Raw genomic sequence first — 26,142 nt, 5'->3', positions numbered from 1 at the left:
TGAACATACAGAGCCACTTTCCTACATACGTCAAATTTAATTTTACATCACACACAGAGCATACCTCACACCTGCAAAGATCAACCAGCAGAGGCCGCATGTCCCAGATGTTAACTTACTGATGCGAACCTACTGGATATGCTATGGGGATGCCCTGCCTGAATACTGGACAGCAGTGGTAGACACACTGTCTCAATGTACAGTGTCCTCCCAGCTAAATGGCACACATACATCTTGCCTCTACACCGTACAAACCGCAGCAACCTAGTAACCTCCAGGTTCTTAGACTTGGGGATGGCAGTGGCAAAAAGGCTGATCACCAAGAAGTGGAAAGCACCTGACACCCCCCCCCCCCCCCTCACATAACAGCGTGGAGAAGATCGCTGCTCACATAGGCCAAAGCGGTGAGTGTCGCACTCCACTGTGAACACAGTTTAGGTATCCGTAAGGTCCCTCTCGCTACCAGCTGGGACGCAATACTGGCTGCATTAACACACATTCACAATACCAGCACGCTGTCCCCAAACCAAACTAATACAAGCAGCAGCGGACACAAAGAGAAGAACAGAATAACAGTAACAAAACGCGTACACCCATAACCGGATCCACTACATCTTATAATCTATTGCCAAAACACCTACCAACAACATCATTCATAATAGAAGTATCATCTGAGGGAACCAGGAGCCAGTTCTGTTAAGATACACACCCCCTTATATTTTAATTTGTCACCGTTTCTTTATATACCGCCTCCATAGTTAGTAAAATATTAGGTACTATGCAACCACACCACTGACGCACACCTGGACAATTCTGAAAATTTGCATTAACCAATAACCAAAGTCACAGTTTGTCATTTGCAAGAGATGTTATGCTGTGCACGTAGTAGTTGTGCACTAAATGTCCAGTCACTTGTAAATTTTGGTAATACTGTCGACGCATCCACAGGAGATCTCTGTAATATGCAACTACAAAATGCAAAAAGTCTGAATGCTTGTACAATTCATGACAATGTGAAAACTTAATATAAATAGATTTTTTTTTTTACAAGATAACATATTGCAACAAGGATGTCTAATGAAAAGACACTGGCAACAGCAACTGCAAAACCTTTGCTTAATTAAGGAAAGCAATGACTAGGTTTTACACTTTAGTGTGCTGTCCTGTTGATTTTAGCTTTGTCTCTTTAAAGATAGTAATTCCTCCACTGTGGACATTTGCAAACATTGTCATTTTTTCCAAAATAAAACTATGTTTTATAGTGACAATGAGTAGTGCTTCAAGAGATAGCCTGCAATGAACATGTAGCACTTCACAACCTATTTTCTTCTTGTCTATACGCAGGGGCAGCTCCTCCGCAATGGTGGAGGAGAGTCGCCCCACTCAGAGCCAGTTGAAGAGAAACGGAGTGATAATGAAACAGTGTCGGTTTTTTTTTCTTTGACTAGATTTGAAATGCATGGAGGGCCGGGTCGTGCTATGACGGGCAGGTGGGGGCACTTAGAGGTGGCAGTTTGTTTTTGGCCGATCGGACATGGATACTCGCTTCTATTTCGCCAACCCTGCTGTTGGCAGCCGGGTTGGAAAAATGCCTCGGGCTAACAGACTGTCTGGGCAGCAGAGCAGGCCGCTTAGACCAGTCCAGACGCTGCTCTCCCAAGAAGAACAGTCTTGATTGGCTGGGTGGACTCGGCCTTCCCAGAGACTGCTGGAAGAGCTCGGAGGCCTCCATCAGCGTCTAAGGCTGCAGGGGGGGGAAGGTACATTTTTTAAATGTATAATTTTTACTCCCGCCCCTGCCCACCTGTACTCCTCCCCTTCCACCTTCATGTTGTGGCGGCCGCGACTGTCTATAAGTCCTGCTGACAAGTTTTGCCTTGACAATAACTTTCTTGCGGTTACCCTATTTAATGGAACTAAATGCATCGACCTCTGTTGACTGGAAGGCTGGTTTGGCTTTGCCAAGATAGTGTAATCATTAAGCTCAAAACATTTTTATAAGTTACATAAGGAACACTATCGATTAAGTAGATTAACATGTTCCTAAGGACACCAAATGGTGATCGGTAAATGATTGTTACGCAAGACAGTACATTGCAGTTCAATTTAGTGGCCACGTGTTCAGCATCCACGTGTGTGGTGGCAAATGCAGCATCCACCTTGTGTACCTGAATATAGTTAGACCGAGGAGGTTTAAAGGTATAATACTTCTTGTGAGACGTATGGCCTTGGCAATGGGCCACTCCAGCTTTGCCAGCCATTAGGCTTGTTGTTTGACTCATAGGAACTTTGCTTTATTGGTCTGATCTCACCACTGTATCTTATTCAATCCTGCGCCAGGTGGACACGTTATGTGCAATTATAAATCTCTTCATATTAGTGCAAAGACATAATTAATTAAAAAGTACTTGAATGTCAAGATCTGAAGTTGAACACAGCAGCAAAATGCATTCCAATGTGACTGCCAATTCAACAAATATTCTATTACAGTGCAAGTATAAAAAAAAAACAATAAAACAAGCATTTACAATGCAATGGTCTCGGCAATATTATAGGTAGAGCTATTGGTATTGCTCATTATTTTTTTTATCATTTTTGTATCCCTAAATAAATGGCAGTCATTTCTATTGGCATTAGCTTTTTTTTTGCATATGTGATACCTATTGCATTAGCAGAGAGAGAGTGAGGTAGTGAGATAGAGAGAGAGTGAGGTATTGAAATAGAGAGTGAGGTCGTGAGAGAGAGTGAGGTACATAGAGAGTGAGGTAGTGAGGGAGAGGGATGTTGTGAGGTAGTGATATATAAGCATAGAGTGATGTTGTGATGTAGTGAGATAGAGAGAGAGGTAGTGAAAGAGAGAGTGAAAGTGAGGTAGTGAGATAGAGAGTGAAGTTGTGAGGTTGTGAGCTAGAGAGTGAGGCAAGCCATTGAAAAGAGAGCAAGCAAATAAGTGACAAAGCTAACCAATGGGTGGGGTTTAAGTCCATTATCAATTCGTGGTTAGCTTACAACTGGTCATTTGCAATGAGACAGCTTGTGCCGTCTTTCCTTGGCCTGAAAATAATAGTGATTATTATTTCTCTACACAAGGACAGTAAAAGCAATATAAATACAAACCCAAACAGTCAGTTAACAAATTAAATAAGACGCCAATTCAAATTCAAGGAACCTAACAAACGTCATAAGCAGCATATGCCCTTCCGACACTAGGTCGGCTACGCAAAACTAAACCATCAATGGAGCCATGGTTCGGTGCAGCAGTTATATGGACATTATTTTGTTCCATCTGAATGGACTTCGGAGCCCGACAGGCCTGGCAGTGCCACCTGGCCTGATCTTTCTTCGTGTCATAATTCGGCAAAGTAGACGGAGGTGCAGACACCAGTGCAATGAAATCAGTGGATTAGGGTAGTCGGCAAAGGGTGTATTGAGGGGAGCATATTCATGTTAGGTGCGCGGACCAGAAAGCGAGATTAGTTGAGAGGAGATTGCTACTACTTGCTAAATCAAGAAAAAAAGAGAGGACCACCTAGTTACGACTCTATACACGTCAGTTTTCTTAATATCCACATTAGTACCATATGGTGCCAATGTACAGCTTCTGGAGGGGAGGGAGGGAAGAGGAGAGGAATGAACAAAAACACACTGGGGAGGAAGGGGCTAGTTAGAAACGGCCTTATTGCTCTAGATTTAATGCTTTTCCACTGGGGTAAGAAGGGGAAGTGAAGAAAGAAGGACTACGCTTGTCCTAGTTTGGGAGGCTAGTGCTTTTTGCCTTAAGAGTGGTTTTCAAATCCTGGTCAGTAGTACAAATATGCTCCTTCCCTAGTTTCTCGACATCGTTGGGTGCAACGAAGCTCTAGGCTGCCTAGCATACAAGAAGTAAAAAAATAGATATACTTTAACTTGGGGAAACTATTAAAACGAATGGAAGGCTCACTTTATTTTACATGGAAGTTTAAATCCATTTCACATGTCGAATTCGGTTTTGCTCATACCCTCAAATTTTAAAGTATGCAGGCCTTCCATGTTATTTCCAAATTCATTTTCGCTGTAACTTTACCTTTTTGAATGCCTCTGATGTGAGTAGACACTACACTTGGCTATGCAATGGCTTGCTAGAGAGTCAAGAGCCCTGTCTCTGGGCTAAGTAGATCTTTAGTTCTTGTGACTGTTTTGACTATAAATGTTTTTAGGGACCTTGTAAGTTGAAGCAGATGCACGTCATTAAGGAACTCCTCGAAATAGGTGTATACCCAAGGGTCAATCTTATGCTTCTACTGTATGACTCAATTAATAAGAAGATTTTTCTCACAGGCATATTCACAAAACACATTGTTGCTGACTATTATCCGAGCAGCCCCTACAATTAAACTTCTGGTATACAATATCATGTACAGACTATGTAAACAAGGAGTGGTAAAGCAAGAAAGTCTAGCTTTAATATGGTAACCCATGAATGCTGAAATACAATTTGCATGCATTAAAGCCAGATCTATAGACTTTGCCAGTGAGTGAATTAAAAATGAGGCATCTGCCCGTATCTGGAACCTCACGTATTGCTCTGGAGAGTAATGCATCGGCAAAAGCACTGTGGCAGTTTTGACTCAAAGACATTTTCGGTTACGTTCTTAGCCACTAAATACCCTTAAATCAAGAGGCAAAGTCCAATATTTAGATTGCAAACCCGTCTCTGCCTCCCCGAAGTTCACACTTTGCAACTATTGGCACTTTACTTTTTGCACAAACATAACAAGTAAACCATAGATGTGGCACTTGCATATTAAAAGCTAGCACCGAAGTATAAATCAAAAAGGATGTTATATAGAGGCTACCAGATAAAATAAAGGACAACTTCTTCCTGTGAATACTTAATTAAAGAATGCTTAGTTTGCTCTTCGGGTTGATGTGTGCAGCCCTCATTAGATCTTGTTTGTGACAACATCTAACGAACCATAGTGCGTGTGGGAGGCCACGGCGCAGGGGTAGTACAAGACGAGCCTTCGGCCAGGAGGATGGGGGAATAAATGTAAGAAACTTGAGTAGAGCTATTATATTGGGACTGCTTAGGTCACCCACGTCCCAGGGAAGTTTACAAATCCTTCCTCCTCCCCTTCGTCCATGGCCGGCTGTGACCCTGGAAGTGACGATAGCAGATATTGAGTAGGAGCACTGACTGCAACCAGAGTTTACGTAGCACCGTGTGTGCTGCAGAGGCATAGATTGAGAGGGCTGCCCAAATTTGAAAATATATTTTTTTTAAAGTGGACACTGTGTCCCGCAGAAAAAACACAGGGCACACAAAGGACATTAATGGAGGAGGGATGGTGGAGGGAGTGGGAACAATGGCGATGTATTTGATTAACACGCCGCCTGCTTCGCGTCGTCCAAAAACAAAATGTAAATACGGCAAGATGCATTTAAAGAAAGCCGTATTTGACAGGGCAATTGAAAGAAAAAGAAGAGGGGCGATCACACGCTGTAGAATGTAATGGCTAAACAAAAGATTCTCCGAGCGAAATCACCAGGGACTGAATGAAGCAGCAATAGAGGGGCATACACACAAGTGCACCAATAACAAGCTAGAATTTCTGAATGAAACAGATAGTAACCAAAGGCAATCAGTGGGTTTGTCAAACACCACAAAACAGATAACAGGTCGATCGAAGCTGGACCTAAAAAACAGTTTTCAGGTACCTACAGAGAGAGGGGCTGTTCCACATGCTTGTACCCGAGTACAGTATTTAGTTGGCCTAATTTGTGTATTTCCACTAAAAAGGCTGCCTATGGAGCACTTTTTGGCTTGTGGCAAAGCTTATACACGATACAGGAGGTCTTCGTCGGTTATTGTGGCAACCCAATGATCATGGATATGGGCACGTTTAGTATTGAATATGCTACTTACCAGTATGCATCTGTTCTTGGCATGTAGGGCTGCTGACATTCATATCTGTGCATAGATCGCCGCGGATAGGTGACTCCTCCCCTGGACTACAGTGCACATGGGCATCCTCTCCATCCTCAGATTGTTTTTCGCCATTGTGGCAGTGATGGAGTAGATACAGAAAGTGATGACCATGCTTACAGTAATTCTGAGAGCTGCAGCTGCTACAGGCGCCGGGGAGGAGGGAGGGCGATATGAATGTCAGCAGCCCTACATGCCAAGAACAGATGCATACTGGTAAGTAGCATATTCAGTTCGAGGCATGTGGGCTGCTGAATTCATATCTGTGCATAGAATACATAGCAGTACCTCCTATTAGCGGCGGCTACCAGTGCCAGCTGCAGCGGTCTGAAAAAGAGTTTTGAGAACAGCCTGTCCTACAGCTGCCTGCTGTTTTGATTGCACATCTACACAATAGTGTTTGGTAAATGTGTGTGTAGTGGACCAGGTGGCTGCTCTACATATATCATGCAAAGGGATGTTTCCCAGGAAAGCCATGGAGGCCCCTAACTTGCGTGTTGAGTGGGATCGTGGGGGAATCGTTAATGTGCGTTTAGCCTTTTGATAGCAAATTTGAATACATTTAACGATCCATCTGGCTATACCTGCTTTGGAGATAGCGTTACCTTTGTGGTGTGGGGCAAAGGCAACGAAAAGTTGTTTACTCTTCCTAAAGATCTTAGTCCTGTCGATATAGTACATGAGGGCTCTCTTCACATCTAGTGTATGGAGTGCTCTTTCTGCGACAGTTTGTGGGTTGTGAAAGAAAACTGTCAGTTCAATAGTTTGATTCATGTGGAACTGCGATATCACCTTGGGCATGAATTTGGGGTTGGTACGTAGTACGACCCTGTTGGCGTGAACCTGTATAAATGGCTCTTGAACGGTTAGTGCCTGGAGTTCACTAACTCTTCTTAAAGAAGTGATCGCTACTAGGAAAGCTACTTTCCAGGTAAGGAATTGAATCTCGCATGAATGTAGAGGTTCAAAGGGTGGACCCATCAGGCGTGTGAGGACCAAGTTGAGGTTCCACATCGGAGCCGGTGGGTGGCTTGGAGGAATTACTCGTTTGAGTCCTTCCAAGAATGCTTTGATGGCAGGCACTCTGAATAAAGAGAGGTGCTGCCTGTTCTGGAGATAGGCCGATATTGCGGTCAAATGGACACGTATCGAGGTGTACGCCAGGTTGCATCGGTATAGGTGTAAGAGGTAACAAATTATGTTTTGGATGGATGCGTCTAGCGGGTTAATGTCATTATTATTGCAATATATGACGAATCTTTTCCATTTGGCTGCATAGCAAGCTCTGGTAGTGGGTCTTCTAGCTTCCTTAATGATGTCCATACAGTCAGGTGGCAGGTTTAGGTAGCCAAACTCTAGGACTTCAGGAGCCAGATTGCCAGGTTCAGCTGTTGCGGATCTGGGTGCTGAATCTCTCCATGGTTCTGCGTCAAATGCGCGGGTTTGATCCGCAGCCTTTGATGCGGCACCACGGAAAGTTCGAGAAAAGTGGTGTACCATGGCTGGCGTGCCCACGTTGGAGCAACCAGGACGAGCGTCAGTGAGTGTTGTCTGAGTTTGCGAGCCACCAGCGGTATCAACGGTGCTGGGGGAAAAGCGTACGCAAATCTGCCGGACCAGTTCATCCATATCGCATTGCCCTGCGACTGTGGATGTGGGAACCTGGCGGCAAAGCTTTGGCATTTTGCGTTTTCGCTTGTGGCGAATAGGTCTATCTCTGGATGACCCCATTTCTGGAAGTACGGTTGGAGTACTGATGGGTGTAACTCCCACGCGTGCATCTGGTGGCTGTGTCTGCTGAGCAGATCCGCCATCTGGTTGTCCTTGCCGGCGAGGTGTTCCGCCATGAGGAACATGTTCCTCTGAATGGCCCACTTCCACATGCTCTGAGCCAGATGAGACAACTGTGGAGAGTGTGTTCCTCCCTGCTTCTGTATGTAGTACATGGCGGTCAGGTTGTCCGTCCGGATCAACACGACTTTGTTGCACAAGTGTACTTTGAATGCTTTCATAGCCAGGAAGATTGCCATCAGTTCTAGAAGGTTGATGTGCATCTTTTGTTGTGTTGTCCATAGTCCCTGCACTGTGTAGTCGAGTACATGAGCTCCCCATCCCTGGAGAGACGCGTCCGCTGTCAGTATTATCTGTGGAACAGGCTCTTGGAACGGTCGGCCCTTGCAAAGGTTTTGTGGATTCCACCAATGCAGAGAGTTGTATGCCCGACCGCTCACCAACACTAGGTCTTTTAGTTGTCCGTGAGCCTGGTTCCATTGACGTGCTAAGCACTCCTGAAGCGGGCGCATATGTAGTCTCGCGTGTGGGACTATGAAAATGCAGGAGGCCATCATGCCTATCAACTGCATGAACACTCGCGCGGGAAGGGAGTGTTGTGGTTTGAACTTGGAAATCAGCATTTGCATGCTGTTGATTCTCACTAAATTTGGCTGAGCTGTGGCCGCCAGAGTGTCTATGGTCGCACCTAGGTACTGTTGTACGTGTGCGGGTTGGAGATGTGATTTTGGGTAATTTAGTGAGAACCCCAGACTGTGAAGGAGGTGAATGGTGCGGGACATGTGGCTGGCACATTGCTGGGCTGACTTTGCTTGAACAAGCCAGTCGTCCAGGTAAGGGTAGACGTGTATGTGCTGCCTCCGTAGATGTGCCGCCACAGTAGCTAGGCACTTTGTGAAAACTCTGGGTGCTGTTGTGACGCCGAAGGGAAGAACCTTGAATTGGTAGTGCTGCCCTTGAATAGTGAACCTGAGATATTTCCTGTGTGATGGGTGAATGGGTATGTGGAAATACGCATCTTTGAGGTCTACTGTGGCCAGGAAGTCTCCCTGTTTGAGCAGTGGGAGGACTTGTTGCAGGGTGAGCATGTGGAAATGCTCCGAAAGAATATAGCGGTTGAGGGGTCTCAGGTCTAGTATAGATCTGAGTGACCCGTCCTTTTTTGGTATTAAAAAGTACAGGGAGTACACCCCTGTACCTTGCTCGTGGACGGGTACGACCTCTATTGCGCCTTTTTGCATCATGCTTAGCACTTCCTGCTGTAATAGCGCTAAGTGCTCTGAGGACATAGGACGGTGTTTTGGGGGTATTGTGGGTGGAGTAGAGGTTAATTCTAGGCAGTCACCGTGTTTGATAATATCTTTGACCCACCTGTCCGTGGTGATGGAGTTCCACGTGTCCAGGAACTTTTGCAACCTTCCCCCGACAGGTGATGTATGGTCGGGAGGAAGGGAGAGAGCGTCACTGTTTGTTCTTGGGAGAGGATCTGGTATTGCCGTATCCGCGTCCTCTGCCCTTTGTGCTTGAACCACGATATCCACCCCTGGTGTTTTTATCGTAGGTACTTTGGGTGTTGCCCTTGTTGTAGGTTTGCTGTGACCCCTGTCCTCTACCTGCTCCTCTATTACCGGGGCGACGAAAGGAGCCACTCCGAAAGGTCTGCGTTTGGAGAGCCCCCATGGACTTTGCAGTGTCTGTGTCCTGTTTTATTTTTTCTAGTGTGGTGTCAACCTCTGGCCCGAATAAGTAGTCTGGGTTGACCGGCTGGTTGAGGATGTTATTTTGCACCTCAGGTTTGAATCCGGAGATTCGTAACCAGGCGTGTCGTCGTAACATGACGCTAGTGTTTATGGCTCTGGCAGCTGTATCTGCAGCATCCAGTGCACACTTGATGGATGCGTTTGTGAGGAGTTGTCCCTCTCTGATGAGGATCTCTGCTCCCTCTTTGTATTGGTCAGGGAGATGTTGTAGTAATGTTTCTAGTGTGTCATAATGCGCTCGGTCGTAGCGAGCCAGGAGCGCTTGAGTATTGGCAATACGCCATATGTTAGCTGCTTGAGCCGCAACCCGTTTGCCGGAGGTCTCTAACACCTTGGACTCTTTGTCCGGGGGAGGGGCATCCCCAGTCGTCTGCGAGTGCGCCCGTTTACGAGCATTCGCGACTACTATGGAATCTAGAGGCAACTGTCCTCTAATATAGGTAGGATCCCCAGGCGCTGACCTATATTTTTTGTCGATTCTGGGGTTTATTACTCTGGCCCTGGTGGGTTCTTTGAAAAATGTCCTTTGCTGGTTTGAGGACACCTTTCAACATAGGTAGAGTTTTAACATGTTTTTCTGAGGATGCGAAAGTGTCCATGAGAAAATCGTCCTCGATGGTGTCAGAGTGGAGTTGAACACCATGATTGGCCGCAGCATGTTCAATGAGGGCGTTGAATGCGGCAGTGTCCTCTGTGGGAGACGTTTTTGCTCCATAGAGTTGCGGGTCCTGTGTATCCATAGGTGCACCCGAGTCTACAGGGTCATCCCAAGCTTGGTCAGGGTCCTGTTGGCCTTGAGGGTCCATCTCTCCGGGGTAGGGGAGGTGGTCACCCATGTAGTCCTCCAAAACGTCTGTGTCGGAGTGTGTCGGAGAGAAGGACTGTGGATCTTGGTAAGAGGCATGGAGAGGCTCGTAAAGAAGTGGTTCCGAATCCACTGGCAGCTTTTTCTTTAGTGGGATCCGGTAGGAGTCCAAAGCTGGCTCAGAAGTTATCCTCCTCTTGTGAAGCATCATTCTGCCTGTTGCGGCATCGATGATGTGTGAAGGCGACGTCTCCGTAGGAGAGTGTTCTGCAGGTGTGATCCTGGTGTGGGTGACACGTGTTCTGATTTCGAATAGTTTTGGCGCCGTGGATGGTGGCAGGCCAAAAGTGATGTTGGCCGGTGCCGGAGAAGCTTTTTGAGCCTTTTTTGGCTCAGAGCTTGATGTGTCCTGGAGGGCTGCCTTATCTTTGATGCGTTGCAAGGATGCTAAAACTTGCCGCACCTGGAACGCCGACGGTTCTTTGGCGCCGACCGGTTCCGTTGAGGCAGGCGTGGACGTCTTCGGTGCCACGGGGTCATCGAGTCGAGGAGAGGTAGTAGCTGTCGACGGCGTCGATGATTGTGCCTTTGGTGCTGTTTTGGAAGTGGTGTGAGATCCAGCAGCCATTTTGACCTTTGTGGTCGGAGCCGATTGTTTCGGTGCCGGGAGCCGAGGCGGCTTGGCGGTACCGATGGTCTTTTTCCGTGCGTCGGCTGCTGCAAGCTCGGCACCGAAGTCCCGTTTGGTGCGGTCGGTGCCGACGGGTTTGGTTGGCGTCGAAGGCGTGGTGGGCTTCGATCCGACCAGTGTGACTTTCAGTTTCGGTTTCTGTTGAACCGAGACGGCTTTCGTTTTCGGTTTCGATGAAGGGAAACCAGCCGTTTTGGGTAATATAGGCTGCCGCTTAATGTCCGAGGCCGGGCCAGAGGGCGGGGCCGAATGGATGCGGGATAGGTCTTGGGTAAGGCCCGAAGGCGATCCCTCGACCGGAGCCACAGACTGACGCACTGGGATATCCAAAGTCTGTTCGGGTAGGCCTTGCTCGTCACCGGAGCTACTCTCTTCGGCCCCCAAGGCCTCATTGTAGTCTCCTACCTCGGTGTCGGCTTAGTCTCTGTGGAAGAGTTGTTCTTCGACGTCTTCCGATCCGGAGTCGTGTTCGGAAGCGGGGCTGGAGGGTAGGTTCTCCACGTCTTGCACATCTTCGTCCTCGGCGTTGAAGATGTCAGTCGGGGCCGGTGCCGCTTGCTGCGCTTCGAGCCTCGCTGCTCGACGATTCCGGAGAGTCTTCTTGGATCGGAATCGGGCACAGGCCATACATGTGGACTCGTCGTGATCCGGTGAAAGGCATTTGTTGCACACCGGGTGGACGTCGACATGGGGATATTTCGCATTGCATACAGGGCACCGCTTGAAGGGCGTCCTCGATTCCATCGTCGATGTCGGGTCGATGGTCGGGTATGATGCGAAAAAGTTGGTTTCTGGAAGTTAGTAAACTAACAAATAACTATCGATACCGATCGGGAACAGTACCGACGCGAACTAAAGGCCTTTTGGCCTGTAAAAAGTTTTTCCTAACTTGAGTCAAGATAAGCACATCCGAACCCAATGGCGGAAAAAAACAATCTGAGGATGGAGAGGATGCCCATGCGCACTGTAGTCCAGGGGAGGAGTCACCTATCCGCGGCGATCTATGCACAGATATGAATTCAGCAGCCCACATGCCTCGAACTAAATATTACATATTTACTGTGAAAAACATTTTACAGCTGATAGGTATTTTAGTGGATTGTTAGTGGATTGTTATTACACTAAATTAAAGCTTATGTATCAATATGTTGTGAGCTGAAGCTCTGAAACCTTGGAAATTAGGGGAAGGACTCATAACAAAATTACAAGATGGTATGAGCTAGCTCCTTAGTGGTCTTCAAAGAAATAATCTCTGGATTAGAAAATGTATGAAAGTTACCTCCCGTCGCCACAGGATGCGCTTCCAGGCTCTGGTTACATTCCTTCACTCTTTCCTCAAAATGGGGTATTTCCATTGCTTCCTTTATAAAATCAGCAGAAGTAGAGCTGATAACAGCATCTCTTAAAATAAAAACATTTGTGTCACAATTACGCACAGCTTAAGAGGTGGTGTTTAATGTAAATTATTTACAAGGACTAGTGTTTGCCTATGAAGTGTGACCGTATAGAAGGAAGCATATGCAGCGTAATTAACGAAAAGCATGACGCAGTATTCTGAACCCAGCATGAAATGACAAATGAGTGCACAGCGTGTGATCTTCAGAAACCTATGCTGCACATCTGACATGCTAGCAAAGGAAAATGATTTCACAATGAAGGGCTACATACATTTCTGAATAGCACACATTTTTTTACTATAGTTTACAATTCTTTAAATTTTGTTCAAATGGCTTGGGACCAATTCATTACATAAGAACACATTCATATTACAGGTATTTTGGTGTGTGGCTCCATGACACAAAAAATACTTAATGGTGTCACTTTATATGTGACTGTCAAAAACCTCTTTAAAATGTCCAACATACACAGACATTTTCTCTCTCAGTGGCTGAATGTCATGAGACTGGCATGCTTTGAGAGCTATTAATTATTGGGAGGCTAGCACCTAACATATAATATAAGGTAAAGCATTTAGCATCCCAGTCCCTCTACAAAATTACTTAAGTATAATCTTGCAATCTATGCCTGAAATATAGCCAGCAAGTTATTCTTTATATCTCATCCTTAGTCAAGAAGTTTCAAAAACGTCTTCAGAACTGATGCATGGGGTGAACTTGTTTTGGTGGACTGCAGAGTCCCTACACCCATAGTGGATTTGCAGTGACTAATCCAAGGACAATAGTGCATCATGTACTGCCTTACTCTTAAAACAGATTTTTAGGGAACTATTTATGCTACACTATCACTTAAGACGACTCCTACCATATTCTTTATAACTGAAATAACAGCTTGCTAGGGCTGATTTAGGTATGGGACATTTTGCATATCAATATTACTGCTTGGCTATACATCTTATTCAGCTAAAATTCACATTAATGGTACATTTGTATTGCACAAATACAAGCATGTTAGCATAAACAATAACTAGATCTCACTGGAAGATTAACCATACTCAGATTAACCATACTCAGGGTTAATCTATGTGGCCATTTGAGGAAACTTGTAATCGACACGAACCTTTGCCATTCACGTTTCGGTCTTAGTTGATACTTAAGGAGACATTCCCCTCGGACAGTAGGCACACTTAGGGATGCATTTTCTTCCTGAAAATTTTAAGAAAGACTGCATTCAAATGCTACTCTTAATGTGGCTATAGCGTGACCATGCTTGAACAGACCCACTTACCTACCTTTTTCTGGTTTCTACTTAGCCGAGGGAAAATTTCTGGGTGAATTAAATTCAACTGAGTTTGAATTTTGTCACTACGGAGGTTATGTACTGTGGAAGAATTTTCATTAAGAATCAAGTGCTCCGTTGTTGGTCCAAACCTTGAAAAAGAAATAAGAAATACATGTTAACAGCAAATGAACTACACATGCACCTCACTGTCCTTACAGTATTTCCCATCACAACAACAGCTTCTTTACTTACATAGTTTGTTAGTACACTTGTGAAAGACTTGTGTAACAAGGGTCTCTTTGCAATCACACTTGCCCGCCATTAATCTTAATCTTTAAAGGCTGTGAGCCTCCATTGCTGCACCAACCCCAAAAAATTAAATTTCCAGAACTAGACAACAGCTGTTGATAGCGCTGCATGATCTGGATTTAACTTCTTGTGCAGTGTCCTGTGAGCCAAACAGTAGAGTACCCAAACCGTTTCAATCATAACTAGTAGGCAAAAGAGAATCCTGGTGTGAGAGCTAGGGCAAAAGATCTGGGGAGTCTTCACAACTGCATACCTAAAATTCAATCGCTGACAGTATGTATCTTAAGTCTAGCGCAATGAAAACTAATAATGTTCGAGTTACCAACTAAGGATCAAAATTTTCCATACATCTAGAGTTGCAGGATTTGAGAAAAGTCTTCACTTCTGTCACAACATGATGCTAAATCTCCAAAGTTTCAAAAAAATATATAATGTCAATCACCATGTAAATTCCTTGAACAATCCATAACATGCTATAGAGATCTATATTGTGTATTCTAGATAAAAAGAGGGCTTCTGGATTGCAGTTTTAGAATGCCTCCCCAAAACTACCACAATACCATTTCAGGCAACGTTACATGTCGCTGTGAGGTTAGTCATGCACACTTGCAGTTCCACCATAAAGTACAAGTTACTTACCTTTGGTAACGATGTATCTGGTAGAGACGATTCTAGCCGCAGATTCCTTAACGTAGAAATATCCTCAGACGTGGGACTGGATCCGGAAACCTTTGCCACAGCATCTCTGTTCGCCAGGGGGCAGTACCACGCGACCTCGCCCTGACGTCAGCCGCGGACGTGACGTCAGCGAGGTCACATATGTCCCGCCCCGGCGCGCTGACGTCAGTTTTCCTTGGAGAATTTTTCCGCGCCACAACACGGAGCCATCCCAAACAAAACTGTGAGAGTATGGGAACAGTGTGCGAAAAAAAACAGAAACAAAAAGGGAGCAGCGTTACTGAAAGTTATGGAAAGGAAGGAGCAGAGCACTGCTTTGAGAAGCAACCCTACAAAGCGAAGGCGATATCCTCCCTGGAGGCAAAAAAAAAAAAAAAAAAAAAAAGTGAAAAACATCGTGGCAGATGACAAAGTCTGCAACAACAGTCTATAACAGCGAAGGGCAACAAGGCCAGAACAGAAGAGAAACGAAATCACCCTAAGACGACACCTTGAAGGAGTGTTGTATCCCCTGTAAAGAGCTAAAGGGCTGAGGCACAGCCAAAATACCCCAACCCAGAGGACTGCAGGGGAGTCAGAAACCTCAAGCAATGAAAAGGGAGAAGATTAGGAGTGGGCCCCACTCTGGAAACCAGGGTGTAGGTATGCAGAAGTACACATTAACCTACCGTCCAATTACCGGAAAGGAAGGAGTGGAACAAATAAAAAGAACAAAGCATCCTGCCAGGGAGGAAGTGAAAAAGGGCACCCGCAGAAGACAAAGCCACCCGGAGGGAAGACCAGCTGAAGGGTCCTTGCAGACCGGGGAGGAAGGGTGGTTCGTGAAGGAATCTGCGGCTAGAATCGTCTCTACCAGATACATCGTTACCGAAGGTAAGTAACTTGTACATCTGATAGAGACTACTAGTCGCAGATTCCTTAACGTAGAAAAGATAACCTATCCATACCCAGAGGGGAGGAGGGTCTGCGAGAGAACCTCACCAGCTTGAAAGAACATAGGGCCCCAACAGGGGATGTGTCATGGGGACAGGAAGGACGGCCCAGCCCCCACCAAGCAGAAGTAGCAAGAATAAGGAGAAGGGAAGGCCAGGATACCACAAGCCTACCCGAGGAGCAAAGGGCGTCTGCCAAAAAACCCGGAGGGGCAGAAGGCACCCCGCGAGTAGCAGAGGAAGAAAATAACCACCCTCAAGTCAGGGAAAAGAGAAGGAACGGAGGCAGAGCCTGCCCCAGGAGAACATACACACACAGCGAAGGGCACAGCTGTATGGGTGTCTATCCCGAAGTAGGGAATAAGATCGGAACGGTTCCACAGTCTAGAAGCGCAGACGTGAGAAAGAAGACACAGACGCGCAAAGCTCCAAACAAACAAGGGACAGGAGCACACGCTGACACGGCGAGGCCCACGGAGGGGGGACCAAAACTACCAGGCGCGCGCAGCAGATAGCTGGCAAATACTATGAAGCAGCAGCTTAGAACAAGGCCACGACAAACAGGCCCCAGCCGAAACGGCGGAGAACTAGGTGGAAACACCAAGACACGATGCTGTAATCAACATGACAAAGGTCAGCCCGATGATCCAGAGACGAAGAGGGAAGGAACCCTATAGAAGAAGGATAGAAACACCGCCGGATACTGAGCCGGCTAGACAAAACGTGGAGCAGCACAAGCTGCGCAAAGGCAGAAGAAAAAGAGAGAAAGAGAGAGACCCCCACCAAGCGGTATACTGCGACGCCAGGAAAACGCGAGGAACCTGAGAAGGTATCCACACCCACCTAGCTTAAGACAGGGCTATACAATAGCCAACAAATACGCCACCTAGGGTATGAATCGTCCCTGAACAAAAAACAGGGAAACACCTCTTAGGGAAACCTGCAGCAGAGGTCATGTACTGAAAAGACCTGTGGAAAACACCACAGACTGCTTACTGATCAGCCAAAAAAGGCACAAAGGGTCCAATCTGAGGACCCATACAGCTGCACTTAACAGCAAAAAACACACACCACAAGCTGAAGGGCTGAACCAGCAGTCAAAAGAAGAGAGGAGCCAGCTGAAAGACCCTCAAGGCGTTCAAAGCCGCACACAACACACAACGTGCCAACCGAAACATAAGGCCCCAAAGAGAAAGGAGGGACAATGCCTCCCATAAAGTGCCGGGGGGCCGAGCTTACGGAGGGGGAGGGGGACGGAGCCCCGCAAGGAGTCTCTGAATAGCAGAATCTGCGTGGGTGTGAAACACCGTTCCAGCAAAAGGTAAATCCACAAGACGCTCCCGAACATTCTCTGTAAAGGCACCATCCCGCAGCCAAGCATGGAGGTGGAAGGCCACAGAACTCACCATGGCACGCCGATGGAATCAGATGTCCAAGGCCGAACGGAAAATGAATGAAGCTAACTTCCGACCATCCCACACATGATGCCGCAGATCAGCGCGGGCACCCTCTTGGGAGGCGCGAGACAGAAGGTACTTCCCGGAATCCCACAGATTGGAAGTAGCCCTGGCCAACACACAGTCTGTTGAGTGCACGCAGAGCAACACTAGTGGAGGTGAAAATGTTATGCCCCCAGGAGTCCAGCCACCGAGCCTCCTGTGATGGCGAGAGCAGCACTGAAGGCAGGGAAGGAAAAGCAGCCTGCAGGACAGGGCCCTGGGCCGAGGGGTGGGCAAAAAGGTAAACTGGATCGTGCGGAGCAGGACAGTGGTGGTGAAGGAGCGGTTGAGGCACTGTATCCCTCGTGGCAGGGCGCCCCCAGAAGAGAGTTATGGAGCGACGCTTCAAATGGGAGAAGCAGCTCCCCTCCACCAGAGCCCTGGTGGAGAACCTCTAATAAGTGGTCCGTAGGGAGTGGGGCAACCGGATTGCCCATCTGCAAAATGCCAGTGGCGGTGGAAATGGCCCGGACAAAGGCCACACTCTCCTCCGTAGGGCGTCGTGGGGGAGGGGGGGTGGGGGGGGGGGGGGGTTGAAACTCCTCCGTGGGCGAAGGCTGCAAACTAGATGCCCGTTCCCCCCGTGCACCACCAGATCTGTGGAAGGATGCTGCCTCAAAAAGTCTGGGTCCCCAGGGGCAGCCCGATATGACGGGCAATTTGTCAGCTCATCTGCGGTTCAAGCCCTCGGCCCGGGTCCCCAAAAGGACATTTATCAAGGCCTCATTAAAGGGCAAAAGGGGTTCATTTCTGGTTTGGCCCAGCTGAATAACTTCAGTGAGTATTTTAGTTTTGGCTTGCTAGACTGATAGTTGCAAGTCCAAGGTTTCCACTGCCCTCCGCACGACCATAGCAAAGGATGTGGTTTCCTTTGTCACCCGTCTTGTGGGAGAGATAATGTCAGTGTCTGGCGAGTTATCCAGGCCACTAGCAACTTGGAGTTCCTCATACCTGTTGTCGTCTTGAGGGCGATGGGTGGGGAGGGGGGAGGGGGGGGGGGGGGGGGGAACGGGACAAGATCTTCCTCAAAATAGCCATTATTAGAGTCATCCCCAAACAGATCATGAATTAGGCTTAGTCTGTCAGAGCAAAGGAAAGGTATCTGAATAAGAGGGATGACCCATAATGCGGGGCACAAGGGTGTCAAGTGTGACGTCAACTAAGGTCAGAGCGGCGCCTTTTGAGTCGGACAAGAGCCAGAACAGGGATGCTGTCCGTATCTGGTGAAAAGGGAATCATTGTTGATGGATCGTTCTCCAGCTAAGATTTCAGGGTCGGAATAAGGTTCAGGATAGGAGTCAGTTTGGATCTGAAAATGTATCCAGTCTTCCACTGGCAGTGAGATTCCACCGACAGCAACTCAAGTGGGGTATCTCTCAGTTCTTGGGGCCCCAGAGGCACACCAGAAAGAGCCAGGGTCATGCCAAAGATGCGACTGATCACATCCTAAAGCTCCTGGATCTGGGCAGGAGTGACCCTAGCCTAGGGAACTCAGGCTGGCACAGGGTTAGATTTAGCACCAGGCCCACAGAACAGCTGCACAAGCGGGACCGTGAGACACGAGACAGTCTACATGACCATGCATCCAGCGACACCGAGGGGCAATGAAGTCAATCTGCGCTTCAACTACCCAGACTTGGTCTTAAATGACAAAATGTCACAGGAATAACTCTGGGGACAAGATCAGTATTGTCCAAGTGAGGATTGGTCACAGACATATGCTTGTGACAATCTCCACAAGGCTTAAACCCTGTGGACTCACATGGGAACATTTCAGTTTCATATTGATTGGACAAACTTTTGAAGAACTAAATTTGAATAGTTTGGTCCAAAGACCAAGGTAGTTCTGGGTGCGCGTCTGTTGGTGCAGAAAGAAAGGAACTGATGTCAGCCTACATGGGCTACCGCAAATCTCATCTGGTGTGGATGATGTTGACGCAGAGCCATCTGTGCCATGTACGGGGACGCAGAGGTACTGCTCAAAAATGTTTCCAGAGTCAGGTCTGATGCCTGGGGAAGGAGAAGTTACTTGCCTGTAATCATAGTTCTCTTCCAGGAGTATCCTCATCAAAGTCATAAGCACTTTAATATTCCCGCCCATGCGAAGGTACCCCGGAAAATATAATATATATATATATATATATATATATCACACATACAATTTTTAAAGCAATCAATGCTGCCTCCCAGAAAAAAAAAAAACATAATAGGCTAAGCAATGCTGTGAGACCTTGTCTCATGTCGAGAGGAGTTGTGGAGGTCCTGCAGTCGACACCGATGGCTCAAAGAGGTCCTTTGATACAAAACGGTATCTCCCAGAGGTCGAATGATGCGATGACGACGATAACTGTGAGCGTCTCGACGTCGAGCGGGTATGTGCCACTGAGACCAGTGAGTCCTCGGCCGGAGACTTTGGCCTCTACGCCGGCCGTGTAGATTCTTTCTGCCTCAATGTCGACCGATGCTCCACCGATGGAGACTTGTGCTTCGACATCAGAAAAGGAGTACCCCAACGGAGCACCACGCCTCAATGTCGTACGAGGAGAAGGTGCCGGTGAAATTCGACGTAGAAACCTCTCGACACGGTCAATCTAGGCCTTGAAGTTGAGCGGCGTCTCGTGGGCTGCAAAGGAGGAGTCCGTCTCTATGTCTAATCCATTCTCGACATCGAAGATCTAGGCCTGGACGTTGAGGGCCGTTTTGTGGGCTGCAATGGAGGGGTGTGCCTCGAGGTAGAACCCTTTTTCGACATCGTAGATGATCTAGGCCTCGAAGTTGACTGCCGCCTGGTTGATGGCAACGGAGGGCTGCGCCACGATGTCTAACACCGAACCGACAGCGATGAGGGAGAGTGATATCTCGACGTTGGGCGATCACGCACCAACTGAGAACAACTCTCTGAACGCCAACCGCCGCCGGGTTGGCAGTGGCGGAGTAGTCGACGCACCTCTGTGTTTGGAAGTCTTTGACAACGGCCCATGTTCTTTCGACGGCGATCCCGTCGTCTAAGGGATTGTCGTCCACATTTTCTTCACTGGTGGAGACATTTTTGACGCCGATGAAGAACAGACTGGGATTTTTGCTTCTGGAAGATGACATGGGTCTCTTCTTTTGTCTCACAGAAGACCTGCCTCTAGAGGTAGAAGCTTTAACTTTCTCACAGATGTATATAATTTTTTTTTTTTTCTCCAGGGTGCCCACAGGACAAGTACACACTATGTAGTAGTTCCCAAAGGCATTTGTTCCGGTAAGGACAACTTTGCAACCCAATGTAATTTCAGCCGTCAAGTCAAAATGATGTCAGCCTTGTGTGTGGAATTCATTTGATCAGCCCATTTGAGGGTGTTAATTATGTAAATCATGTCAGAGTGTCCAAGCACAAACTCAGTCAAAGCCTCTGGAGACGAGTGGCGGCTCAGAAGTGCGTTAGGCTGACATTTTGACTGCTGAAATTACATCAGGTTGCGAAGTTGTCCTTACCGGAACAAATGCCTTTGGGATAGACAGACAGACAGACAGACAGACAGACAGACAGACAGATATTCTACTGGCAGTCGCCAGTAGATAGGACCTATTTTCCATAGGAAATCCTCAACATTCTATTCCCAATAAGTCTGGCGCCAGTTGATGAATCCTCGTGAAATTTTCCAAACTTTTGGCCAGCTCTGCTCCGCTCCTACCCTGAAAGTTTCGTGGTGATTCATCAAGCGGGGGCCGAGAAAAAAGGGGGGGGGCCCCAAAACGCGTTTTCCCCATGCAATTTCCCATAGGATCGGATGTCGCAGCTACTGCCAAACCGCTGAATGGAATGACACCAAATTTGGCAAAGAGGTAGTCCTCAGTTTAGACTCGTGCCTTTTGCATAAATGGTGTGAATCCGTTCAGTAGTTCCTGAGAAAATTTGAGTTAAAAGTACATAAATATCTATGGCCGGGGAGGATCCGCGGACCCTACCCGCACCGTATGCGCACCCTCCCCGAACCGAGCGCGCACCCCCCGATCGCGCGCTGAATGCTAATTGGCTGTCGAGTGTGTCTACATTTGAAACCAGGAACTGTTGGCAGCCATTTTCTGCCTCGGTAGAAGCGAGGCTGAAGAAGCAAGGGGGGGAATAAGTGTGTAAAACATAAAGGGGGCAGAGTGGAAATACTCTGACCCTCTAGAGGTGCTTAGGGGGTCCTAGAAGGACCCCCTGGGGCCCCCCCTTTTTTTTTATACGTCGAAATGCGCGCACAGTGCGCGCATCCGATCGCGTTGGGTGCCTGGATTTTTTTTTTTTTTAAAACTACTTTCTACACTGAAAGGTAGGGTGTATATTTCAGTTTTTTAAAGGTATGATTCTAATTGGTTAACAAAAACAGATTGTAAGGAACATTATATATGATAAGCTGATATGTTGAAAAGTCAAGCACACTTCCTATCTTGTGTAGGAACATTGTGTGCTGAACTTGTGACCTGTGAGCTCAGTGCAGTGTTCCATGACCTGTTTCTATGGTAACAGGCAGAAGGCAGATTGGGGGAAGGGTTGAAATGTATTTCAGTTGGAAAGGGTTGAAATGTTTAACCAATAGAAATTGTGTGTTTGCTTTTGAGTTTGTGTGAAGGATTGTGATTTGATGTCTACATGTATATGTGTGGAAAATGAAAGGGAAACTTTCATTCTTTGTTTTTGCTGAGAGGTGCACAGTGCAGAGATTCTGTAAAAGAAAATCTGGTGTGTGACTGATATACTTCTTAATCTACAAAACAACTTGAAAGGTGAGTTATTTAATTGTGAGGGGATGTATGTAGAGTATTTTGATTTTAATCAAACTAATGTATTTCTCCTGCTAAAGTGTAGGGAGTACATTTTTCTCTACAATCTTATTGACAGTGTGTGTGCATGTAGAAACCATTCTGGGATAAGCATTTGTGTTTTTCATGTGTTTGCAGACAGATAACTGTGCTGTTTTTATATTTTGGTAGAATTAGAAACCAGTCATTGTTTATGAATTTGTGAAATGAGTTATGTTATGTTTCTATACTAAAATGTAGTACTTCTTCTAGATGAAGAAATGTGTTTGGGTATAGTGCAATGGATAGTGTTGTTTGTCTAGAATCACACAGTGAGTATGTGTGCATTTGGGAACCACTGTGAGCGAAGCATTTGGTAACATCGTGTATTTGCTGACAGATAATGGTTTTAAAATCTTTCATGTTGTGAAGTTTTAGTAGCATTAGAAGCCAGTCTTTGCTTATGCGTTGATTAAATGAGTCATGCTTTGACACTAATGTGCTGTACTTAAATATGTAGATTGTGTGCAGTACCATTACCTCTTCTAGACTAGTGAATGAGTTTTGGTAAACTGCTAGGGATAGTGTTGCTTGTCTAAAATCACACTGAGTCTGTGTACCTTTGGGTAAGGATTGTGAGAGAAGCATTTGGTAACAGTGTATTTGATGACAGATAATGGTTTTAAAATCGGTCATGTTCTCAAGTTTTAGTAGCTTTAGCAGCTTTTCTTTGCTTATGCATTGATGACATGAGTCAGGGTTTGACACTAAAGTGCAGTACCATGTACTATTCTCTTCACTGTGCCAGAACTGAAAATGTAAAAAGTTTTACCCAGGCACTAACCTGGCAGTAGTCTGATGATTTAGTCAGTTTCCAAATACTCATGTTTTGAATCATACATTACCACATAGATAGATCAAATGTCTATGCAGTATGCATGCAGTCTAACATACTATACACTTGTCTTTCACATTTTCAATTCGCTAGTCAGTATCCATACACTTCCAGGAAACACCCTGTAACTCCCTTTGCAGTCCTCTAGTGACCCATTCAGCATCATGTACTAATCCATTCACTGTGCCAAAACCCAAACACTTATAAATTCACCAAGATACTATCTTTGCAGTACTCTAATCATTTATTCTGTGCCTAAGTATTCATGCACTGAGCCAGGCCTTAGCACATGGACTGCTTCAAACCCCTATCCACTATGTATGCAGTCTTCTAACCACCTAGACACTGGTCTTTCACATTTTCAATTCCCTAGCCAGTATCCATACAGTCCAGCAAACATCCTGTCACTCCCTTTGCACTCCTCCAGTGACCCATTCAGTACCAAGTACTAATCCATTCCCTGTGCGAAAAGCCTACCACTTATAAATTCACCTAGGCACTCTCCTTGCTGTACTCTAATCATTCAGTCAGTACCCAAGTACTCATTCAGTGAGCCAGGCCTTAGCACATGGACTGCTTTAAATGCCTATCCAGTATGGATGCAGTCCTCTAATCACCTACACAGTTGTCTTTGACATCTTCAATTCCCTAGTTAGTATTCATACACTTCTAGCAAACACCCCTACACACACATAGTGTGTCTCCTTATAGTACTGTAATCATTTAGTCAGTTAGCATGTAGCCTTTTAGTGAGGTAGGCTTTAGGGCATGAACTGCTTCAAAGTAGTATGCACTATGCATGTAGTGTTTTAACCATCGTCACACTTGTGGTTCAGGGCTATAGTTTCTTAGTCCGTTTTTATATAAAATGTGTTTGAACAGTAATGGAATAGTATAAATTTGAAAGTTATTAATATACATTTATTTGTGATTCTTTTTTACAGATCCATAACAGGAGTGTTTCTCATCGGTTTGCACTCTTCTCGTGCAAGATTGTTTGGATGAAGGGTCCTTAGGTGTTTCATCATACTTGCTGTGCCGCACGAGTATTTTTTGTTAGGATCCCGTCGTAACAGAGCTCTTTTGCAAATCTTGCGCGTGACGAAGGTGGCATTGGTCTTTTGTTTGCCCCTCGAGAAAAGTAGAAAATTTCCACACCACTGAAGGAAAACGTTGTGGGCGTGGTGCATCCTCCAAAAATTCATCCTTAGATTCGGTGAATAATTTTAAAGCGACAACATTTACAGTTTTTGTAAGTTAAACTCATAAAATGTTGTTAGCTGTAGGCATTTTATATATCTGTGATTTATATCTTTTTTTTTTTGAGAATAGCATGTTGGTTTTTTTTTAACAATCCTTGAGATTGTTTTTTTTTTTGCCCGCTGTTAAGTGATGAGTACGATTGAAATCACTATTTTTAGTGAACTTTAATATATTCTGAGAACAGCAAAAAAATGACTTTGTGGACATTATGCTGTGTTGTAAAAAATGTATTACTACATGTTATAATTTTTTTTTCCTTTTCTTTTACAGATCCAAATTTTAAAATAAGCAATTTTTATGAATTTAGATTGGAATGAAAATGTGAAAAAAATGTGTACCATTTGTTATTCCTATTACTGTGAAGGTAAGTTTAACTAAGTCTCAATATGCAGAATGAGGAGGTCTGCTAGAAGCTACAAAGTTGAAACATGTTTCTAAAAACTCTGTTTATACCTATGTAGTTTTGAAATCTGACCATAATCAGATATCATGTGACCTGCAAAAAAAGATTTGAGGGGTTCATAATATTTCCCATTTTAGCTATTGAAGGACCACAATTATTTAAATCATTCTTCTTTGAACATCTTTGCAGACAAAACTCTGTGGTTACCTTCTATCATTCGCAAGGAATTTTAAAACTGGAAATATGTCACTTTTTGTAACAGTTATTGCGCAAGACACGCTTTCATATTTACACTTTTGTGCACTTTTTATACTCCATGTAAATACAACCTCATCATGCAGACCACTTTTGGTTGAAAGGGTGTTCTATAAGTGTTGTTGTGCAGGATTGCACTGAATACTCATAGAACAAGACACATATCAAGATTTATGATTTCTGATAAATCTAGACATGTGTGTGAATGGTGCACCATTCTAAAATTGGTGTAGGAAAGCACTACAAGGAGAATTGTTTTAATTTCTCCACATTTTTATATCTTCAATGCATGCTGAAATGTTCAGCATACATTGAAGGAGAAAAATGCATTCTCTCATTGTTTTAGTGCACGAAGGTGTGTCTTCCTGTAGAAAAAAACAGCACATGACACAGATATCCTTGCACTATGGTGCAAGGGTGCCTGTATCACCACATGGCTGCAGTTTAAGCAGCCGTGCAGACAGAAGCATAGATTTGCAACATATTTATGTACATATGTTGCATCCCTGTGCTTCGGAAGTACTAAAGCACACTGCAGTTAAAGAGGTTACTGTGTGATGCTGCAGCACTTCCTCATAGTTCTGCACTTATACATTGACCATAGGCTACTAATGCATTCATTCAGTCAATTACGTACTACACATACATTCATCTAAACTTTCACACACTAACAAATAAATGTAGCTCTTTTTTTAAAAACCAGGAAAAGTTAGTTCTTAGAAGAACTTTTTTGTTCCTTCTTTTATATTTTTTTGGGGGGGGTTTCTGAACAATTTGTAATTTTTTTGGGGATTTTCTGAAAAAAAAAAAAAAAAAAACACACAGGAGAAACCAAACAATGAACTTCAAGGAACAAAAATAAAAAAAAAAAACTAGCAAATGTGACTTTCTTGCCGTCAGCAGATCGACCGACTGCTCACCATAGCACAAAGTCGCATTGCACTTAGTGCACTTTTAAATATTGAAATTGAGGACGGATGTCCAAGGTGTGGGCTGATGGATGCACTCGATGTGCTCGGCTGCGATGAGGTGAAAGGCGCAGGAGCAGGAGTGTTTCTCATCCGTTTGCACTCTTGTTGTGCAAGATTGTTTGGATGAAGGGTCCTCAGGTGCTTCATCATACTTGCCGTGCTGCACAAGTATTTCTTGTTAGGATCCCCTCGCAACAGCACTCTTTTGCAAATCTTGCACGTGACCAAGGTGGCATTGGTCTTATTCAGCCCCTCGGGAAAAGTTAAAAATTTCCACACCACTGAAGAAAAACGTTCTTTGGGTGGTGCCTCCACCAAAAATTCATCCTCAGATGAGTGAGGTGATGCCTGCTGCCCTGAAGCCATTTTTAGTTGAAAAAAGTTAGAGCTAACTATAAACTTAGTCTAAAAAAATCTAGTTTAGAGTTTGTCTTCAATCAATATACACATGAAATACATATATATGTTTTTTT

General features: G+C 45.4%; 1 protein-coding gene across 2 annotated transcripts in view; it reads right to left on the bottom strand.

The window, feature by feature from the left end:
- The window catches only part of ELAC2 (elaC ribonuclease Z 2), a 331,642-nt gene that overhangs the window by 202,980 nt on the left and 102,520 nt on the right, over nucleotides 1-26,142 (bottom strand). For both annotated transcript variants that reach the window (XM_085616773.1, XM_085616774.1), the window contains 3 exons: nucleotides 13,702-13,840; nucleotides 13,530-13,615; nucleotides 12,292-12,413 (listed from right to left, as the gene is read on the bottom strand). In XM_085616773.1, coding sequence (XP_085472899.1) covers nucleotides 12,292-12,413; nucleotides 13,530-13,615; nucleotides 13,702-13,840 — 347 coding nt within the window. The remainder of the gene's footprint in view (nucleotides 1-12,291; nucleotides 12,414-13,529; nucleotides 13,616-13,701; nucleotides 13,841-26,142) is intronic.

The sequence above is a fragment of the Triturus cristatus genome, chromosome 7 (genome assembly GCF_964204655.1).
Source record: "Triturus cristatus chromosome 7, aTriCri1.1, whole genome shotgun sequence".
Classification (NCBI taxonomy): domain Eukaryota; kingdom Metazoa; phylum Chordata; class Amphibia; order Caudata; family Salamandridae; genus Triturus; species Triturus cristatus.
This window is presented reverse-complemented; position numbering and strand designations above follow the sequence as displayed.